This window comes from Streptopelia decaocto (genome assembly GCF_964273445.1).
Source record: "Streptopelia decaocto genome assembly, chromosome: 7".
Taxonomy (NCBI): Eukaryota; Metazoa; Chordata; class Aves; order Columbiformes; family Columbidae; genus Streptopelia; species Streptopelia decaocto.
Window position 1 is genome coordinate 35,563,991 of NC_138661.1, and position 21,116 is coordinate 35,585,106.

Sequence of the window (21,116 nt, forward strand, 5' to 3'; positions counted from 1 at the left end):
GAACGAAGCAGTTTTTCAGATCTAGTCCAAGAGCTCTGTAACTTCTGTAGAGCTTGGACATTTTTTCCACTGCTTCTTCATTTTGAACTAGCTGATTATCTGGGTAGCGTTGCGTTTTCCTATCGTACTGAAGTGCTACCAGGGCAGTATTTACAAAATGTGAGCAAATCCATCACCTCTAGTACAATACCTGTCTCACTGTTTTGTCCCAGTACAAATACCCTGAGAAATCAGTATTTGTCACAGAACTGTTCCAGTTTCACCAGCTAAGCTTTAAAAAAAACCCAAATTTGAAAACTGAGTTTAAAGTAATTCTCTATTTTGTGTTAGAATCGGAAGGCTATGGGCATCATAAGGGGCAGTTTGATGACATTAAAATATTTCAGAACACGTTTTTGAATTACAATTAATCTAAATAAGGTCAAACAGTGTATTTCTAAAATAATTGCTCTAATAAAGGAGAATACAGAGGTACTTCAGATTGTCCTTTAGTTGCTGACTTGCTTCATTTTAAATGCTTAAGGCTTCAGCAAGTAATTCTCACATTTTTCTCCCCTTAATGAAATTCATTCTCGCTACTGGCTAGCCATTTATTCCGTTCAAATATTGCATGGCAGAATGCCAGGAACACACTGTTCAACTTTGCTCTAATTGGTGTAATTTTGCATGCAGACAAGAAGTAAAATGAAGACACAACATGCCTGCTAAAATTAGAAGCGTCGCTTTTGTATGAGATTTTGTGTGTCTGCGAGCAGAGGCTTTTTTTACTAGGCCTTTGATAGCTGCCTTTTCTGTGCTGTGGGTTTTTTTAGTGCAAGTGTACAAGCTTTCATGAGCTTTCTAATGACTTACGTGTTGTGTATCATGGACAGTGATATGCAGTGATGCGCAGATATATTAATAGCTATCACAAAGGTGCTTTTCGAGTTGCTTTAGCAGGTTTTATCAGCATTTTCATGGCAACACTTATTTCAAAAAAGCAACATAAATATTCATCTCAAGCTGAAAGCTGATACAAGTGGATGTGAGCGCAATGATGTTATAGTTAATTACTAACTAAATCACCTTGCATTAATAAGTAAAATATAATCTCCATTATAATGGCACTTCACTGGAGCTGAACGTTTTCAGATCAAGTAGGTGCACTTTTTAACAAAACCTGTCCATTTAGTGTGCAATGTTAGGTCTTCTGCCTTCCCAGGAAATCCAGAACCACGTCTATTTCCCTATCTGTAGAAAGAGAAACACACTTTAAGGATACCTCTCTTTGGCACATCTGAATGTTCATAATCTATGAAGTACATATCCATGCAAATTCTGGCAGCAATGTTCATGCATCCTCTCATTCCTTCATACTTTCAGCTGGATGTTGCCCTCCTGTGCCACAACGTGCTCCTAAGAGTGGCGGCCTCTGTTAGGACATGAGCTTCGCTTCTTCTACTTAGACACATTGGAGTCAAGTTGATCTCAGTAGTTCTGACCAACATGCCCCTTCCCAGTCCATCTAATCACACATGTAATAGATCTTCGTTCTCAGTCTCCCACTATGTGAAGGGTTAAGATAGATATTTTCCATTCTGTCCCACATCATACTAAAAGAAAACTCTTGCTGGTGCCATGAAAGCAAGCGTTATAGCGTGCACTTGACCAACGGTGAAATAATTCATGTCAGACTCTCCGAGCCAAATTACACCTCATTCAGTCATGGCTGCTACATGAAGGGAAAGAGTATGTTTCAAACATATATTAAAATACTTAGAACAGTGTAAATTTACATAAATAATCCTGACACTTGTGGGCACTCACCCTCCATTAAGCAGAAATACTCTCAGCAATGAGGCAAAGCTCATCTATTGCAAAACTTCTTTGTCAGTTCAGGGAAACTTGTCCATCATTACTGTTTAAGTTGAATCCTTTGAGCTCAATCCATCACCTGTCACCTTTTCTACACAGGATTCACTTTTGAAATGTTATTTTGAAAGCTTTAAAAAAAAATCTTTTAAAATTTAAATACAGGAAAGTATGTATCTTTGAGACACTTCAGGAGGAAAACACTGTGAAGAAACAAACACTTGTTTGTTCTGCCTGATCCTATACCAGAGCTATTACCTCTCAGTCCGGGTGCTTGACATTCAGATTTACTGTCAACAATTTCACCATAACCAGGAACACAGACTTACTGAACAAATCTTTCACCAGTAGTTTCAGACTCCAGTCTTTTTTCGTGTATGTAGAGGCAGAAATCAAAAACATGAGACCTGTTCCGTTCATGTCGCATACAGACAGATTTCATCCATCAGAGCACACTGCTCTTCACCTGTTTTCCCCTTTCAGTAGATGCAATGACATGGAAAATGCTCTTTTCGCTTTTTTTCTAGATGGAATGGGCCGAGTCCTTGCTCAAGATGTATATGCAAAAGATAATCTACCACCATTTCCAGCATCAGTAAAAGACGGCTACGCTGTCAGAGGTAAACACTCACTTTGTGGGCTTGCAGTATAATGTCTGTAAAACCACTTTATAACATGCTACTTCACCTGTTTTGGATCCAGCAATGGTTACTATGGTTGAGATTTGATTCAGATACTTGATGGAGGCACAGTTATGTAGAATGCAACTATCTTGAAGGAAGACCACAAAGTTGAATTCAGATTTTTAAGTGGATATATACGTACATATGCATGTATGCTCATAGACATGCACCTATGTTACTAGTGAGTTTCTTGGAAACTTAAAGAACTCAGGAAAGTAATAGAACGTGTATTTCTAAATGACAGATTCTTCTTCTATTCCACTGTTTTTGAATTAATCAGGAATTTCTTACATATTTCTCACTTTGTTGAACTGTCACAGATCCAGCTTCCTATTTGTGAATTGTTTTATGATTGCACTAGGGAGTTTTTAAAAATACATGTCAGAGTGTACTCTGTTGGAGGCACCTCAAAAGAAAAACTAATTTTTACTTGGAAGATATTGTGGTTGCTATGTATAAAAAAGTGAGTAGTGTGACTTTATGGAACAAGTAATGAGTAGTTCCCAGGAGACCTGAATCCATCCTCTGCTTTGCCACTAGGTGCTGCGTGATTTTAAGCAAGTTATTTCTCTGTGCATCAGTTTTTTCTCTTTGTAAAGTAAGACTAATGATATTCACCTGTAGATACCTGTGGAGCAAAATTAAAATGTATATGATTCAACATCATACCAGTAGTGATTTCATTGTGGCAGGGGTTGAATCATTGTAACACCATGTTGAAATTTGGACACAATAGCCAACTTTCTTCTAGGGACATTAAAATGCGTTTTTTATTAGAGGCAGCTGAAACAACAGAAAGTAACTGTCCATGAAATAGACTGTCTGGAAACCCATACAATGGATGTGGTCCAATAGCTTCCCCATGGATTTGGTATAAAAATGAAATTCCAGGTCTACAAGACTTGTTTGACTGCAGCTGTCAGTCATCTGTGTGTGAGAGACAGGCAAACCAAAATGACCAGTAATAGCAGCAAGGGAATGCAGATGTAGCCAGAGAAATAGAGGTATTGTAACACTGAGAAAAGCTGAGAGAGGGAGCTCTCAGTAGAATGCTGACTGACAAGAGCCTTGGGAATCAAGCAAATGCTGTCTTGCAACCTGGGAAAGCACAAGTACAGCCTCAGTAAAGACACAGGATGAACAGAAGGATCATGAACTCTGTCTTCAACAACTTCTGTCAAAACCAACACAGAAGACTCTAGTTTTGGTGGTGGATTCGAATAGAGTAAGAGTAAGGTACTTGAATGTGTCCAGAGGAAGGTAACCAAGCTGGTGGAAGGGCTGGAAGGAACGTCCTGTGAGGAGGAGCTGAGGACTTTGGGCTTGTCTAGTTTGGAGAAGAGGAGGCTGAGGGGCGACCTCAGGGCTCTCTGCAACTTCCCGAGGAGGGGACATGGAGAGGGAGGTGCTGAGCTCTTCTCCCTGACATCCAGTGACAGGATGCGTGGGAATGGTTCAAACCTGTGCCAGGGGAGGTTCAGACTGGACATTAGGAAGCATTTCTTTACCAAGAGGGTAGTCAAACACTGGAACAAGCTTCCTAGAGAAGTGGTTGATGCCCCAAGCCATCAGTGTTGAAGAGGCATTTGGACAATGCCCTTGACAACTGGCTTTAACTTGGTCAGCCCTGAAGTGGTCAGGCAGTGGGACTAGACGATCATTGTAGGTCCCTTCCAACTGAAACACTCGGTTCTATTCTGTTCTTATTGCTCTTGTAGGCCTGTTATCTCAGGATATGAGAAACAAAGCTTGTAGGCAGAGATAATACTGACTACATTAACAGATACTTTTTACAAAAAAATAAATTATTACCTTTCAGTCGCATAAACCTGTCTGCCCAAAACCTTGTCCACTTTCTTCAAACTCTATCAGTTGGACCTCACCTATAAACATTGTCTCCGTATCAATATTAATGGGGGAATAAAATCTAATTCTGTAACATTATATCAGGTTTAAAATAGTTGCGCTATTAGGAATTTTTTTCTCTTATTTCCTCTGGATCATCCCAGTGCATTTTTTCGGTGACAGTCTGACAACTGTATTCAGTAGTATTATATGCATTATTCAAAGACAAGTAGCTGAAGAGTCCTTTTCCACTTCCTTATTTTAGAATTTGTTCTAAAGCTCATAGATTAGGCTCTTTGATAGGCTTTTAAAGTTAAGTTAATCATTAGTCTTCAAACATGTCTAAGTACCATAGATCATAATCTGCAGAGTTGCAGCTGATGTATGAGTACAAATGTAATAACTCATTATACAGACTGCATGAGCATCCTTCCTGAAAGCACTTCTCAATACGATAAGGTTATCTAGCTGTAAATTCAGAGCTTTTGAAATTAAACAGAAGGTATTAAGGTAAAGGTTGTCACTGATTAGACTTCAGCTCTGATAAGTCAACATTTGACAGTTACAGATTTAAAATGAATAAAAAGACATATTTAAATGTGGTCATATGAACCCAGTTTGTCTGAACACTCTTGACAGCATGCCTGCTGTGCTTGGACAGGCAGAGTTGTTTGTGCTCCATATGTGCTTCACACTAAAGTAGAGTCTATAATGCCACTAGGACCTTTGAAGCAGAAACTGGGCACCATTACTAATGGAGTTTTTTGTTGTACCTGTAAAAATACAGATTTGGTTAAATTAGAAGTCCTGGATACCTTCGATTTGTTAAATCAATGATCTCCAACTTTTACTATTCAGAATGGCTTCAGTGAAAGGTATAAGGTAACTAGTTCAGTGCTACCTCTTAAAATTACAAAAAGGGGCAGAACCCAGACTTCTAATGTGGTGGTCCAAGTTGCATTATATTAGCCCTATTGCTCTTCAGAAAATGTATGAAAATGTATGGTCATCTACCCAGTCTGTAACCACTGTGCTTGTCCACACTTTCCTCCAAAGGCAGAAATAGAATCTAGAAATGTCAATATTCCATTGTTGTCTAGAAAAAAATGTAGGTAATACTTACAAAATATGTGATTCCACTGTGTTAGTTTCACATAGAAAGGATTGGCTCATGGCAGACATTTGTATAAAAATAAACTCATGAACACTCTTAAGTCTTTGCTATTAATATAATTCCTCCTAATCTCCCTTTACTTGATCCCATATTCCTCAGAAATTTTTGGTTCAAAGTACTGTAGAACCGTTACTTTTCAAAATAATAAACACAACTTAAAGGACCTAAAATGTTTTCCAACTTTTATAAACTGTGTCATGCTGACACTGAAGAATTGAATCTTAGATCATTCTTTGCTGTTGTTTGTTTTGGTTCAGCCTTTACCGTTTGCATTGTCTATCTTAACAGCTGCTGATGGCCCAGGAGATCGATTCATCATAGGAGAATCCCAGGCTGGTGAGCAGGTGAGCACAATTTCTTTTCTCTTTTTTTTTTAATGTATTTTTCTTTTGTAAGATATTGCTTTGTATTTTTACAAGCCTTGCTAGTGCTACAAAACTCAATATTCTTGGAGGTGGTGTGAAGTAGGACACAGCTGTACTTAGCCTCCTGCTCTGTGCCTTGGGATATGATTTCAGAAGTGAGGTAGTGCAGTTACATAAGAAACTAACAAGGATATCCCAAAATACTTCAGAGGCTGGTGCCGACATATCCGATAGGCATGCACCCAGTAATGTTCTACCGTAGTACAATGGTAGAGGACATAAGGTTTCTAGTGGCATTACAATTCATAAACGGAGAAAAGCAAGATTTAACCCCTTCCAGCTGACAGATTTTAAAAGGAACGTCAGCCCAAAAACTGTTCCCACCAGCTGCTTGCATTATTCACACCGATACCTGCAAAACAAAGTGCAAGAATTTTGTACGAAGCCTTTAAAGGTACGTAGTGATCAGAACAATCTAGAGGAAGCCTGGAAGCAGCCTAGCGTGCAGTATTGCTCCTTTTCTGTTTGTTAAATCAAAAGAGTGTTTGCACATCTTAGCAGATAACGTGGATTGAATTTTAAACCAAGTTGGGGCAGTACCCATTCATGACCTGTTGTGCTGTATGAATATATCATTAATGGACATGATTTGCGATTTGCTCTCAAACTCGAGTACGTTTGATAAGTTCCTATACTAAAATTCAGGTTATAGGAAAAAAAATCAGTTGCATTCAACCACCTTATTTTCAGGAGAGCATGGGTTAATTCACATGTTTCTCAGGCTATTTCAAGTCCCAGTTTATAATTCTGTGTATTGTATATGAAATGATGCAGAAATAGAATAAGTAACAGGCAAAAAAAAAGGACTGATTGGTTTTAATGAGGATTTTACAGTGTGGACATTTCAGCTGCTAAATAAAAAAGTCTTGAGTAAAATGGATGCATTTCAGAAGTTTTTTGGGTTTTAAAAGTATTAGCAGTTGCAAGATTGTTCCATTTTTAAAAAAATGGAGCTGAACTGCCTCTAAAACTATAATAAACATTTAATTTGGCTAATCATGATAGGTACAGAGAACTGTGAAAATAATTTTTGCAGTTGTTCCCATCCATCGGCATGAATTATACTTTGGTATGACAGATATCTTCTCAATACTGATATTCACATGAACTTAGGCTAATGAATGTTATAAAAAATATGTAAAATTACTTTAAATCTTAAAAAAGTAAACTAATGAATTTCACCTGCCTTGGATTTTTAGCTCTTCTGTCTGCATTTTCGTGGATTGGTCCACAATCCAAAAAGACTGACAACTATTTCTACAGTTCTTTTTATGGTCACTATAAAATGGAAGAACCAGCAGAGCAACCTGCTGAATTATCACTCCTGTCATTATTCACCTATCATCAATATTATCATTTTGCTAGTTAAAAAATGTCACAGCACAGTGGTGCTTAAAAACAGTACTGCTGAAGCTGTGTCTAATGGGGAGAACTGCCCACAGGTCTACAGCGTTTCAGTGTCCTAATCAGTTCAGCCGGTTTGTACAAAGGATAAAAGGGCAAATGGGAGCTTTTTTCCTTCCTACAAAATTCAGGCACTCAAAATTGTCTCTCTACAGGGACAGTCTGTCCTCCCACATTAGTAGGAATGGGAAACCTCTCTGGCAATAAACAAAAATTGGGTGGGAGGAGGCACACAGAGAATAATTCTGAGAATACCAGTGGCAAGTTAGAAAAATGAGACTGTTGACCTCTGAATAATTGGTCAAAGTTATTTTTCTTGGGCCACAGATCTTCAGGTTCCTTCCCAAGAAATTATTTATAGCCTTGGAAGGCTCCTCAGTCTCATTTCACCCTTCAGTCACTCTCAGCAGCAACATTCTGCTTTTCATGTTACAGACCAACTAACAGAATGATTCACAGCAGGGAGTTCAAAATAGGTTTAGATTTGGCTCCTCCTGTAGGGAAAAAGGTTATGTAAATGCTACGTACAGAGGAAGAAAATGGGACTGAGAACTGCAGAGAGGCCATATAGCCAAGTTGGACATTTCTGTATCAATCTGTAAATTGTGTGTTATTTTCTGATTTACATTTGCAGATGGTAGTGTTGCTGTTAACAACCATTTTTTATTTTCTACTGTGGAGAACTTTCAGACACTGTCCTGCTTTGGGGAGGTTAGGGCACATTTGAGAGTACTAGTCACAAGCTATCAATTTGGCTTCTCTGTGAAAACCTCAGCCTTGGGCAGCAATGGTTTTCTTCCTATAGACTTGCATAGCTGGAGCTTAGCATTTTGTACAAGTCTTTCTAAAGACATCTGTAACCGGCACTGGGACTAACCAGCTACAATATAGGATGGAAACCTTTGCATTAACTTGGCCCTTTTTACAGAAAGGAGTATTGAAAATCACACAGGAGAAGTGTAGTTATGTGCAAGAGAAAATGCCCGAGGTGAGGGCTGTGCTTGATAGATTATTTCTCAGTTTTATTCAGTGACTAACATAAAATAGATTATCAACGATGAAGACAAAGGGCAGAACCCATTACTGCCCTATTCCACGGAAATGTGGGATTTCCAAGGCCTTTAAAAGAGCTTCTGTGAAATTGTTGTACATTATTATGCTTTCTGAGAAGGAATAATTTCTTAATAGTCTCTAGCATAAAAGAACACAGCCCTGGAGATTCATGTGGAAATCTGATGGTTGACTTTTGTTCATAAAGTTAATCTGATTGAATTCTCAAAGGACAAAAAGGAAATTAAACATATGAGCAACACAACCAATTCTAAAAGCCACAGTTCTTGTATCATAAAATTGTTTAAATGTTTCACATCATTACATCTCAAAAAATTAACTCATCTAGTAATAAACTGCAAAAGTATGGATAGTTACAGCACATTTTATTCCCATGGACACTGATTTCTGGAAGAGTTGTAGACATTTGTATTCTTCTTAAGGCCCAAAAAATGCATTTTAAATGGGAAGATTTTTTAATGCAATGCATTTTTCCTGTGGAAATCATCACTAAAGACATCCATACTTTAACAAGTTCAAAACAATATCACCTGTTTGTAATGTACCTGTGGACTATATGTGCAACAATATGCAGAAGAGCTCCCATGATCCAATGCACAAGCTTTGCCCTGTGCGGCATTTGTTTTCATAAAAGTGAAAATAACACACTGGACAGGATTATTTTAACTTTTAAGCCTTTTCAGTATAAGTGGCAGCATCTCAGCTGTTCATCCACAGCTCCTTGCATAGTCTGTGCTGGCTTCTGTCCCGATGACTAACCTTTGAAATACACACATTTCAAATTAACAGTTTTCAGAGGTTATGGCAGCACTGAAATGGAGTAGAACAATGGGCAAGGCAAACACAGCTTTGTGCAGCTGAAACATTGACCACCGGTCTGGAGTTTGCAGATGTCTGAAGGGCGTCCTGTCAGAAGTCATGGAGAGATTGACGTGTGGGTGGGAGCGGGGAACAGCGCTTGGGCAGTGCTGCTTGCAGGTCTGTGGGCTGCTATCAAATACGGCTCATCACATGCTATGGGGTCCTGGACATATTCCAGTGCTGCATATGGGATATAGAGTCAGTCTGCACATGAACTATACGTGTGACATGTACAGAAAATGTTTGTCTTATCACAGCTGTGTTGATCGGTGTGTAGCACATGTTCATGAATAACAGTAAAGCCTAAATAAGTTGGGCTCAATAAAGTGCTCTGGAAATCAAGCACTCATAGGCCAGCAATGAAATTTCAGTCATCATGAAAGCTTCTTTTAGTCACATTTTTTAAGGATTTTTATTTTAGTTATTTATTTCTTAAGTGGTTACGGTCAAATTATAATTTTACTCTGGATTTTGAAAAGTATGTATTAAAATAGGCTGCCTGGTGAGAAATTTTATTAAAACCATGTCATTCGTTTTGTCATGTTGTTCTGATATTTCTCTATTGTTTGTATTGCTTGTGCTGAAACTTTGTAATGAACTGTGACTTTCCATAATTGTAGAATGTTATCAATTTTAGGTTTTGATAATCTGCTCCTCACAAAGATGGATATTCAATGTGAACTAGTGCTGAGCTGTCTCTCAGTCTCAGGAAATCTGCTTAAAAATGAAGCAGCTGGTTACATTACTGACAAGATGCTGGGTTTCCATTTATAGTGTGCTGGTAAAACAAAATGGAACAAAACCCAAACCAAACCAAAGCAATGAAATTTCAACCCTGGGAACCAGAGTACTCTGTGAAAATATTTATGTACAGAGAACTACTAGGTTTTTGGTCATGTAATCTTCCAGAAGGTCACCATCTAGCTGTTATAGTTCTGAGCCAGTTATTTTTCTGAGCCAAACAGAGTATCAGTATATTGCTTCTTCTGAAATTTATTTTTGTGATAGAAAACTAAGGGGAAAAATGTGAAGCCACCTAATATGTGACCATGTAAAAAAAGCCAGATCTGAAGTAATGGCCTAGTGATCTTCAGATACATTGGAGTTTATACCTGCTGATATCACTAGCAGTATATCAAGTCATGCCACAAATAAGAATTTTAGTCTTCCAGATTACTTCCATAAAGTTCAGATGGTTTGAGATTTATATTTTCAAAAGTAAATTGATTTTTATTTGTTCATTTTTCAGCCGACTCAGACTGTGATGCCTGGTCAGGTAATGCGCGTTACAACCGGTGCTCCAATTCCATGTGGTGCTGATGCAGTGGTGCAAGTGGAAGATACAGAGCTCATCAGGGAATCAGATGATGTGAGTCACAAGTTAAAACTCATTTTTCTTCTGTGTGCAGCAGAAAATGGCTCCTGATACAATCCTGTAAATATGAAAGATAGTCATACAGAAAAGCTGTTCGGCTAATTTCAGAAGTTTAAGGACTTTCACATCAGTTCCTGGTGACAATTCTACTCACTTTTTCAGGCTGTGATAGCAGTACCCCAGACCTACCTGTCCTGACATTGATTTTTCATCATAGTTGTTGAATGCTGACACTAAGGTATTTGGGAGCATTATTTCAGTGAAAGGAAAAGGCTTCCTGGAGATCCATAACTACAGTCCAATTTGAGTGTCTACCGTATTCACATTTTAAAATACAGAGTAGTGGCAATCAAACAGTATATTTCTTTCTTTTCTACTGAGTTCACATTTAGCAGTAGAGCAGTCTTCTTTGTATTTCAGGCTTCTCCTGAAACTCAGCAAGATGAGGATTTTAAAAGTTCTCCTAAACTTACCAAGTAAGAAGAGGAAAATTTTTTTTTTAAATATGTATTGATACCAGCATAATACATTGAAATACTACAGTGTGCATTACCGCTGATGTAGTTAAAGCTGAATATGATTTTCTGTGGGAAACTGAACTCTTTTAAGTGCTCCAAAATCTATGAGATGACTTGGGTTAATTTGAACTATGTTAAGAAGGTGGTTCTGTATAATCAGAGTTGGTCTCATTTCAGCGAAGGTGAATTTGGTGGATTTTAAACAATATGTCCTGTGTACATAGCTTATAATAAATGCATATAATAAATGCATATAATTAGAATAAGAGTTTTTATCATGTAACAGGGGAAGTAAGTGCCCCCAGTTTTTTTTAATCCGTGACTAAGTCTATTCAATAGACCTATATGCTCCTTTAAAATGAGAAAATTACTGAACTTAAGACCTCTGAGAACCAGGAAATGAATAAGGTTCATATTCCTCCAGAACATAATTTTAACTGTGTTTAATTTGAACAGATTTTCCAGCATATCTGTCACGGAGGCACCCTGAGGTTAGTTTAAGGGACAAGAGGGTAAACCGGTGAGAAACAGGGTTTTAGCACTCCAAAAGTGACTTAAATACAGGTTCGGATATCAGTTGAGGAAAATTATTAAGGGGCAGCAACTAATACAACAGGAGGTCCACAGTGTCCATACACATGGCTTCACCAAAAATAATGCTGGAGCCGCCCCTGAGTCCGGGAAGAGCACACACTTGCCTGATACGGTGTGGGATTATTTTAAAGGGGCACACGTACTCGTATTGAGTATGGGAAGTGTACAGTCGTGATTCTGCAAGGGTAAATTTATAGTACACTCACAATCCTGCGAGGAGAAATATACATGCAAATGTGCATGGAATATTACATGTATTTACGTGGAAGCACGGGAGGAAAATACACTCGCAATTCTGCGAGGATTAATTTATACACGTGCTTGTATAGCACAGAAAGTACGCGTGCAAATGTGCACGGAAAGTATAAATACGCGTGCAAATGTGCACGGAAAGTAGATACACTCGCAATCCTGCGAGGGTTAATTTTACTTACACACGTGGCATCAAGGCAAGCGCAGTCTCAGTCCCGGGGAGGGGTTGCCCGTGGCTCCTGGCGGCTGTGGCTCAGCTGGTAACTCCAAGAGATAGCGCGTAAGCCGCACCTCTCAACGAGAGTCCCATTTTTTTATAGCCTGATCAGATCTGACTGTGGGCATTCCAGAAGCTTGTCTGCACCCGCCCCCTGGCTGTGGGGTGCTCCTGAAGCTTCCAGACATCCCCCACATTGGCCGCGGGCGCCCAGCGGCTCCCAGGCGCCTCGGCACTCCCTTCTCCTAACAGCCCTGGCCAGCGTGCTCTGGGGCCAAACAAAAGAAGCTGTTAGTCTCAAACAGCAGAGAGAGAAGGAGTTGTGTCTGCTCCTTCCATATCAAAGGAGGGAGGGGGAGAGAGTGGGGTTTGCATCCTGCCACAATATCTATCAGTCTTATTAGTGCACTACCTTACACATGCTGCAAAATACCACAGAAGAGATATGAGTACTGTGGTACTAATTCTATACTCACAGTTGTCTTAACACAGTAAAATGTGGTTTTTGATGAAGCACAGGAGTTATCTGTAGACAATTTTATCCCTAACAGTCCATCTAAGACTTCCTAAATATTATCCTCTCTTTCTTTGTGTTCAGAGAATTCCTTCTGAATCATTACCTTCACTTACCCAGCTGTGATTTCAGGACACTATCGTCATGTTTTCCATCATCTGACAGATTTTAAGGCAAGAAGATACATCTCTTATTGACACAACATCCAAGTTCAGTTTTGGAATGAAGTGAGTGCGTGGTTCTCTGCTCACATCAGCCTTTGCTCCTCTGCTGCTGTTCCAACAAGCTGTTCCACTTCGCTGTAGCTCTAAGCCAGCATTGCAATCACAGCTGGGGCGTAAGCAGATGAATTCTGGCGTTCAAAGCTGATGAAGACAGTGAAAGCTGAAACATACTCTCATGATCCTTTCTCATGCCTTATCACTGTAAATGCATAGATTTTTACATCGGATGATGTCAGCAAGCTGTTTAGGCTGGCCTTCTTCCTAACAGAGAATTTATGGAGTCAGTCCTGCTTTGAGGTTACAGATGTGTATGTGTAGATTATATCTTCCCATAAAATACACCATTGCCTTCATTGCTTGTTAAGCATTCCATTAGCCTTGATGAGCAAGTTTTCTGTGGCCACTGCCCACTTCATCATGACAGGACTATCATTGCAGAGCAAAATACATGATAACCTGTTATTTTCTACTTCTTTGGATGACTGTCTTCTTGGATTCCACTTTTCTGTGCGTGTTTTCTTCTGCATGTGAGAACAGGTTATCTGGCTATGTGCTTAAACTCTGAATTTTTTAGCAAATGGTCAGCCACCTTCAGCTTCTTTTCGTGCCTGTAAGTCTGAGGTAGAACTCTTCAGTTTCTACTTGTCCTTGAATATGCTACTCTGCTAATCTTGTACATAAATAATTGTTATAGTTTAAGTAATGTGTTGCTTTCCTCTCTTTTTTCATGCCTGGGTGGCTACATATTTCAAGAATATTTTTCTTTTTAATGTTAAGAACTCCTTAGGGCTGGGATTTAACTGAAATGAAATCTCTACCATCTGAAAAATGTTCTTCTGAAAAGCCAGAGAGTAGTTTTAAAAGGAATTTCTCGACCTCTAATTGTGGTAGCAGTACTTAAATATCATAGCAAGCATTCTCCAAATGACTGTAGAAGTCACAGGACTGAAAGGAATTGCATCTATCCAGCAGGCAAAAAAATTCTCATCGACTCTCCAAATGCAGTCATTGAGAAACTGATCTGTGCAAAACCATGTCTATGCCCTTTTCATTTTGAGTTTTTATGTCACCTTGTGGGGAAAAAGGAGGCCAATGTGATCAATGAAAGCAAAGACGGAGCATCAGTATATCAGTATCGATGCTGGCTGTTTACAACCATCAGGGTAAACCACTCATAGTTCAAAATATATTTTTATAGAGCAAGAGGAATGCTGCCTGATATACACCAAATGGAAGATGTTCTCAGCATAATGCCGTAGCTCCCTGCAAGCCACCTCTAGCCACCTTGAATTATCTTGTATTCCTAAAGTGTTCTGGGAGGTCCATCGGTTACATAAATAGCAATCTCCTCACATCACCACTTCATCCCCAGCCACACTTTCGCCAGTGATTTTCAAGCCCAGGATTACTAAATTACTCAAAGGTCTTTTTTTTTCTTGTTTTTCATAGTCCAGGAGTCCAAACAGGACCTTTGCTATTACTCAGGTGTATCATTGGCACTCCTCTTGATTCCATAGAAACTTCCTAGCTATCTTTAAATGTTTTCAAAGATATAGAAGGTTCAAATCTTTATGTGTGGCAACCATCCCCAGAGTGTCATAAAAAGAAAACATTCTTAGCTTAACCATTGCCCCAGATTTTCATCACAAGCCTGAAGTGTCTTTTACAGCTTCAGATGGAGATAAGGGAAATAAAAGGACATCCTGAGCATCAACACAGCCATTTTAGGCACTAGCAGCGAAAAATAGTCTCTTCTCCTGTACAACAGGAGCAGGTATAAAAGAAACAGAACTTGCATTAACAGCATATTTTGAAAATACTGTGATAAAGTAAGAAAGCAGTTTTTTCAGGGTTGATGTTTTTGTTCTTCATTTCCTGGTTTCCAGGGGTTTAAATATATTATTTAAATTTATTTTCAATTATTTATAAAATGTATTTATTTTAGACATTTTATTTATTTATTTATTTTTCACAGAGGCAAACAGAATCACAATCTGTATCAACACATTCATTAAGTTTCACTTTGGCACCTTTAATTTAAAGCAGTTCGTCTGAACTCAGAAAATTCAGTCCGAATCACCTTTTAGAAAAGAGACAAGTCCCAGTGTCCTATACACACTCTAGTTCCTGTAAAAATTCCAAATGATAATGACATGCCTTGTTTGTCTTGTAATATTAGTGTCTGATTTGAGGTACTTAAAATATGAGGTACTACATGGTAGTATAAGCACAAAATCTTTTCCAGTCTCAGTGTAAATTTAGTGCTAGTGACAGACTGGCACTATCTCAGTGTAGGTCATATGCCATTTATTGGCATTGAATGAATTTCCAAAGCATTGTAATTCAGAAGTAAACACAAATATTAAAGTAGGCATGAGACTTTTCAGGCCACTGTCTCTTGTTCACAGTCAATAAACATGATGAATAAGCCTCTTTTTGTTTTGTACAAAGCTCTCAAGTAGGAGTTTCCACTACAGGAATCTACATTAAGAAACCCCTGAAAAAGTTAGAGCATATAGCTTCTTCCCACCTTTCTGTAGAAGTAGTGGCATATTGTCTGGCAGACTACTGATCTTTTTGAAATGGCCGTCCTTGAAATTGTTCAAGCAGATCAGGTTGGCTGAGAGGATTAGAAAGAATCCACTCAGTATACCAGACCTGCAGACAAACACAGGATGTAACATAGGAAAGATATATAAGCAGAAGGATCATTAAAAAAAAGGAAGGTAAAATGATGTATTCTGTGCTGGTCCTTCCCTGGTGACTTCATGAAAGAGATACTTTCTTATGAAGCTGTTCAGGTTTAGCACACATTGTGTTACAATCTTGACACAAGACCAGGAGAACAGTGATGATGCTTAAACCCTAAGGTCTCAGTGCAATGAGTACTGTCAGCTGCGTAGACTTCTGAGAACTTCAAACTGATTAATCTTTCTTGAATAGCCCAGCTGACCATATTTGATCTTTTTGTTTTTGTAGGGCACTGAAGAGCTAGAGGTTCGAATCCTGGTGCAGGCTCGACCAGGCCAAGATATCAGGTCTGTAAACAACTAACTTCATAAATAGTAAAATATCTCTGTAAGGAATAGAAGGGCTGATAATTTTTATAGTCATTGTTTGACTATAAGTAGTACTGACATTTTGACAAGCTGAGTAATGAACATCCCTGGACACTCCTTACCTGGAGCAGGACCAATCAAGGAAAGATACTTTCAAGCTCATTCTGATTTTATTTTGTTTTTTCTTCTGTGCTATGATTTTCAGACCCATAGGACATGACATTAAAAGAGGTGAATGTGTGCTGGCTAAAGGAACCCACATGGGTCCATCTGAGATTGGTCTCTTAGCAACTGTTGGAGTAACTGAAGTAGAAGTTAACAAGTTTCCAGTGGTTGCAGTCATGTCAACAGGGAATGAGGTAAGAAAAGTATGTTTAAAATCAAGGTCCAAATTATTATATCTTCTTTGGGACAGGTATAGTGTTTTGGATAGTGACTTCTACTCTGTTCCCAAGTAGAATCACTTTTTGAGCTGCAGCTCATACTGACATGAGGTTCTTTGTGAGTGAGTGGCTCTTTGTGTTTACTCCCTTGAAGGCTCTCTCACAAGTCTCACACACTGTCTTAGCCAAAATTTAGGTAATGTATCCAACCATATGCCAGCTGCTTTCCTCCTGTCAGCAAGGGAGTACCTGTGGGGTACTCAGGGGTGTAATTCATGCTGTCAGTCATGACTGGAAGAGTAATTTCTTTCGAGCAGCACTCCTCTGTAGCTGTAGTGGAAATGGCAGATAACCTGTCTCTGAAAGCTGAATAGTCTTAGCAAATACCTTGCTGCAGTATTGTGCCTTAATATTTTTTTAATTAGTAGCACATGTTGAAATCCAGACAATTTCCTGTTGGTAGAACTCCAGACCAGCTTGCTAATTGGTTTGTCTTAACTACATCAGAAAAAGCACCTTCAAGATTACCTTAATTTACTAATTTTACATATGCTGGCCAGCAACTAAACACCCACACAGCTGCTCGTTCATTCCTTCCCGCAGCAGGACAGAGAAACTAGGAAGAGCAAAAGCGAAAGAATGTGTGGGTTGAGATAAAGTCAGTTTGAAATTTAAAGACAGTTTGACCTATAATTATGACTGTCCTTTGACACAGCTTTTTAAAGTCCAGACACAAACATAAACCCAGTAGCTGTCTCTTCACACAGCTTGAATATGTCAAATTTTGAAAGATTTTGAAAACTTTTAATATGTTTAATTTTGTCATCTGGTGGAGTCCTTACAACTTCCACAACCCCAGTGAAGGTTACTGGGTACTGTGGGTGGCTGAGGCCAGCCTCGCTGGGACCGAATCTTGCCAGACTGCATAACACAGAGAGGGTCTGTCATGCAGGAAACATGCCACTAACCGAAGAATAAATCTAAAGAGCTACAAGGATTATAGGTCATGATTTTCTAAATAGTGTTTTCCATGTGACTGAATGTTCTTGTTTATCATTAAAGGGTCTTTTACTGATGTGGGCACTCTCAATGGCATCATGTGTTTAAAAAGATCCTGCAGAGTGGGTTTCTTAATCAGCCTGGGAAACCTTCACAGAAATAGAGCTGCTAGCCAAAGCATCAAAATTTAGCCATACTCCCTTTTTCATTATTCTTACCTTACTACCTAACACTGTTGCTGCAATTTTGACAGATACATTCTTCTTACCTCCTGTCAATATTGTGTTATCCTTCTATGTCCTATGAAAGTATTCCTCATACATGTAGAATATATGTTTATATATGTGTTTTGTGGTTTAACTTCCAAAATATGTAACACATGTAAAGCAATTGCCATGATACTATCTTGAAAGAAAGCTTTTCCTCTAGAATGGTAATTGCTATAAGAACCCAGCTTGAAGTTTCTAGTATTCCAAAATAGGTTGTTGTATTTAAAAAGCATCTTTACTGGTAAGCAGACAATGAACTTCAAAATTTCTTTTAACACTTTCAATCTGGTTAGCAACATCAATGAAGTTCCTTTAAAAGCATTTAAATAGAAGCAATAACTTGGAAACATAAAGTTTGTGTTCTAATTTCTAATGTTTGAGATTAGAAGCCAGGTTCTGATAAGGAGAAAGAAGTTTTGCAGACATGAACCAATAGAAACAATCTAAGCAATGTGGAGGATTGGACTAAACAAGCACATTATATATCTTATTAATTCAAATTCACTAAATCACTTTACACATATTTATGATAGGTGTCTAAGAGTATCCTGTCCAGTCCAAAGAAGAAAATTCTCACTTGAGTAAAGGCACAATATTCCAAGGAGACTGACTGGAGGGGTGTTTCTGGTTTTATAGCTACTGAATCCTGAAGATGACCTCTTGCCAGGAAAGATTCGGGACAGTAACCGTTCAACTCTCCTAGCTACAATCCAAGAACATGGCTATCCAACAATCAACTTGGGAATTGTGGGAGATAAGTAAGTACCACGTGTTAGTAAAGATGTCACTTCATATTCATGCGGTGCACTTTATGGCATCCATGGAAAAAAATAAATACCAGAGAAAATGTCACTCGTTTCAGGTGTCTCAGGGTTGTGACAGGGCACATCTTGGAGAAGATATTTTACCCTTTTTATTAGAGAAATAAATAAGTCTATTCTTATATTAAGAGGAATCATTTGATAAATTTTTTACTGAATGGTGTTTATCTTGTTTTGCCTTCTGTTTCATGAAACATCTGTTACTGCTGCAAATTGAATTTATTGCTGCAGTGTTATCACAAGCATTATATTTAATACATATAAGAGGAGCCAATTCTACAGCAACTATAATTTTTTGTGATCCATTAAAGGGAGAAGGAAAGTTTCTCTCGGAGTTTATTTTCCATGCCAAAATTAATTTAAAGTATAAAATTTTGTCATATTCTGAGTAACTGTCTTTTGGGGAAGGCCTCACTGCTGGATGTTGCTCAACATTTCCAGAAATACATCAAATAATTTAAAAGAATCAATTTATTTTTCCTTTACTGTTCTCTCTACTTTGATTGCCACAGAGCAGTACCCTGTGATCAGCCTTTCTATTCATGTGACAGTGATTGCTCCTTGCTTCCCAGTGGCAGTGAAGTCTCATCTCCTGTTGAGAGCTCTAGGATAAGTGATTGAATTGTTCAGCCTTTTGTCCTTTGCAAGACGGTGCAATGGCTGTCACCCATGGCTTGAGTTTCTCAGCGTAACATATTTCCTCAGTTTATAGAGCCCCAAAAGCTTTGAACCAGTTTTCATGTTTCTCATTTTGCATATCAAACTGACAGATTTGGTTGAATAGGAAGTTGTTTGGGTTTACCTCCACCTGTTTGAGAAGAAGGGTATTCCTTGTGAGTAGGAAAAAAACCCCAGCATCTACATTTCACATTGATGGATGACAAAATTCCCAAGCAAGGGGATAAGGTTACTGCTAGGGAATAGCTAATTTCAAAACTAGTCTTCCCCAGTGCAGGATTGAATAGAAAACACCACTAGCTTGACAGAAATTATGTGAATGGGCCAACCACTGTGTGGTCTTGTGATATGTGAAGCAACCTGGCTGCTGGCTCCAGGAAATGCAGTTGTACTGGAAGTGTTCATATTGGGAATGTGACATAGCAAGTGCTGTGCTTGTTGTGATCTTAGGGAAAGCAAACCGTTCTGGATACTCTCACTGCATCCAGGCACCATTTTGGTTTCTCTGGACTGGCAAACCTCCATGGCTGTTCCAGATAAAAATGAGTATCTAAAACCTCCTGCCTGTGAATGCTGCCAATTTCAGGTGGAGATTTCTTGCAAACAGAGTCTAAATTCATGAGGTTGTTCTTTCCAGAAATGGTATCTAAATGTTCGGAATCTCTAGACTGCTTCCTTATATTATAAGGACCTTTTTAGTCTTCAAAACACAGGTAGTGAAATTCTCAAATAAAAGTATTATAACCAGGATCAGGTTCTGTTATAGATTTAGAAAAAGGCTGTTAATGCTGGTCAGCTACTGAGAGTCACCCCTACATAAAAGAAGGGTTGACAAAGTTTTTCTTCAACAAAATATTGAAATATTGAAGGTGGAACTTTTTGCCATCTGCCTGACCAAAAGCTACTGTGGCTGTCTTCAATGTTGCTGTCAACATCAACATACACACTGTCATTAACAATGGAAAAGATGCTTTCCCTAGAACACCTTTCTGATAGCCCTCTGGCAAAAGAAGAATCTAAAGTTTGTTCTTTATGGCCTTGTCCTAACCAAATAGGTGTAGTCTCAAATATGTTTTAAAGTCAACACCACCAAATGAAGAGTTTAACTTAAGGCCACTGTGCAAAACTATAGCTGTGCGCTCCATTGCCTTCAGGAATTTTTTCTATAACCCCCTAGGCAGGGAGTGTCTGTGAAGATAATTAAAAGCTCTCAGTAATAAATAGCAAACAATTTTAGTGAGATTTAAGGACCAAGAGGTTTTTTTTTACTTTTCTACATTTTACTTTTCTATACTTTTTACAAATATCTTTTGTAATCCTTTTTTACTTGTTGGATGCTAGCTGAAAACCAGACAGCAGACATATATATCAGCCAAAGGCAGACAAGTGTCTGCAGCTTTCCTTTCAGTTACAAGAGAGGCTAATACTTTTGAATCCTCCCTATTAAAATGTTCTCTATGTCTTGAGATAGTATTACCTTAGCAAAGGTAGTAAGAGTTCTATTTAAATTTTCAGTTTCATGCTTGGGGAGTCAGTTCTGCAGAGGTAGTTACTTTAGCTCATAGAATAGAAATAATGAGCCTCCAATTGTGGAGTGATTTTGTACTTTGCAGTAAGTTTTGAAAGAATAACTTGGTACTGTTGACTTAGCCAAGAATCTTCCCCACCTGATACCAGGACTCTGTTTTATCAAGTCTTCTGCTGTTCCCCTCACACTCATATGCCAAAGTATGTTGTTTATTGACAACAAAATGCATCCACAGTTGTTTAAGTGAAAGGGAAAATCTGAATATGTAAATTAGTTTGATAATAAGTATGGTATTATTTCATTTTGTGATGAAGCTACTAAGAGAACGTTGCCCATATGGATATTTCAGTATATATCTTTTGGACTACTAT

The 21,116-nt window shown here is 38.5% G+C and overlaps 1 protein-coding gene across 7 annotated transcripts in view; it reads left to right on the plus strand.

The window, feature by feature from the left end:
* GPHN (gephyrin) overlaps positions 1-21,116 on the plus strand; it is a 295,329-nt gene that overhangs the window by 248,523 nt on the left and 25,690 nt on the right. For all 7 annotated transcript variants that reach the window (XM_082058023.1, XM_082058025.1, XM_082058024.1 and 4 more), the window contains 6 exons: positions 2,379-2,471; positions 5,842-5,897; positions 10,564-10,683; positions 15,988-16,046; positions 16,273-16,426; positions 18,355-18,476. In XM_082058023.1, the coding sequence (XP_081914149.1) occupies positions 2,379-2,471; positions 5,842-5,897; positions 10,564-10,683; positions 15,988-16,046; positions 16,273-16,426; positions 18,355-18,476 (604 nt within the window). The remainder of the gene's footprint in view (positions 1-2,378; positions 2,472-5,841; positions 5,898-10,563; positions 10,684-15,987; positions 16,047-16,272; positions 16,427-18,354; positions 18,477-21,116) is intronic.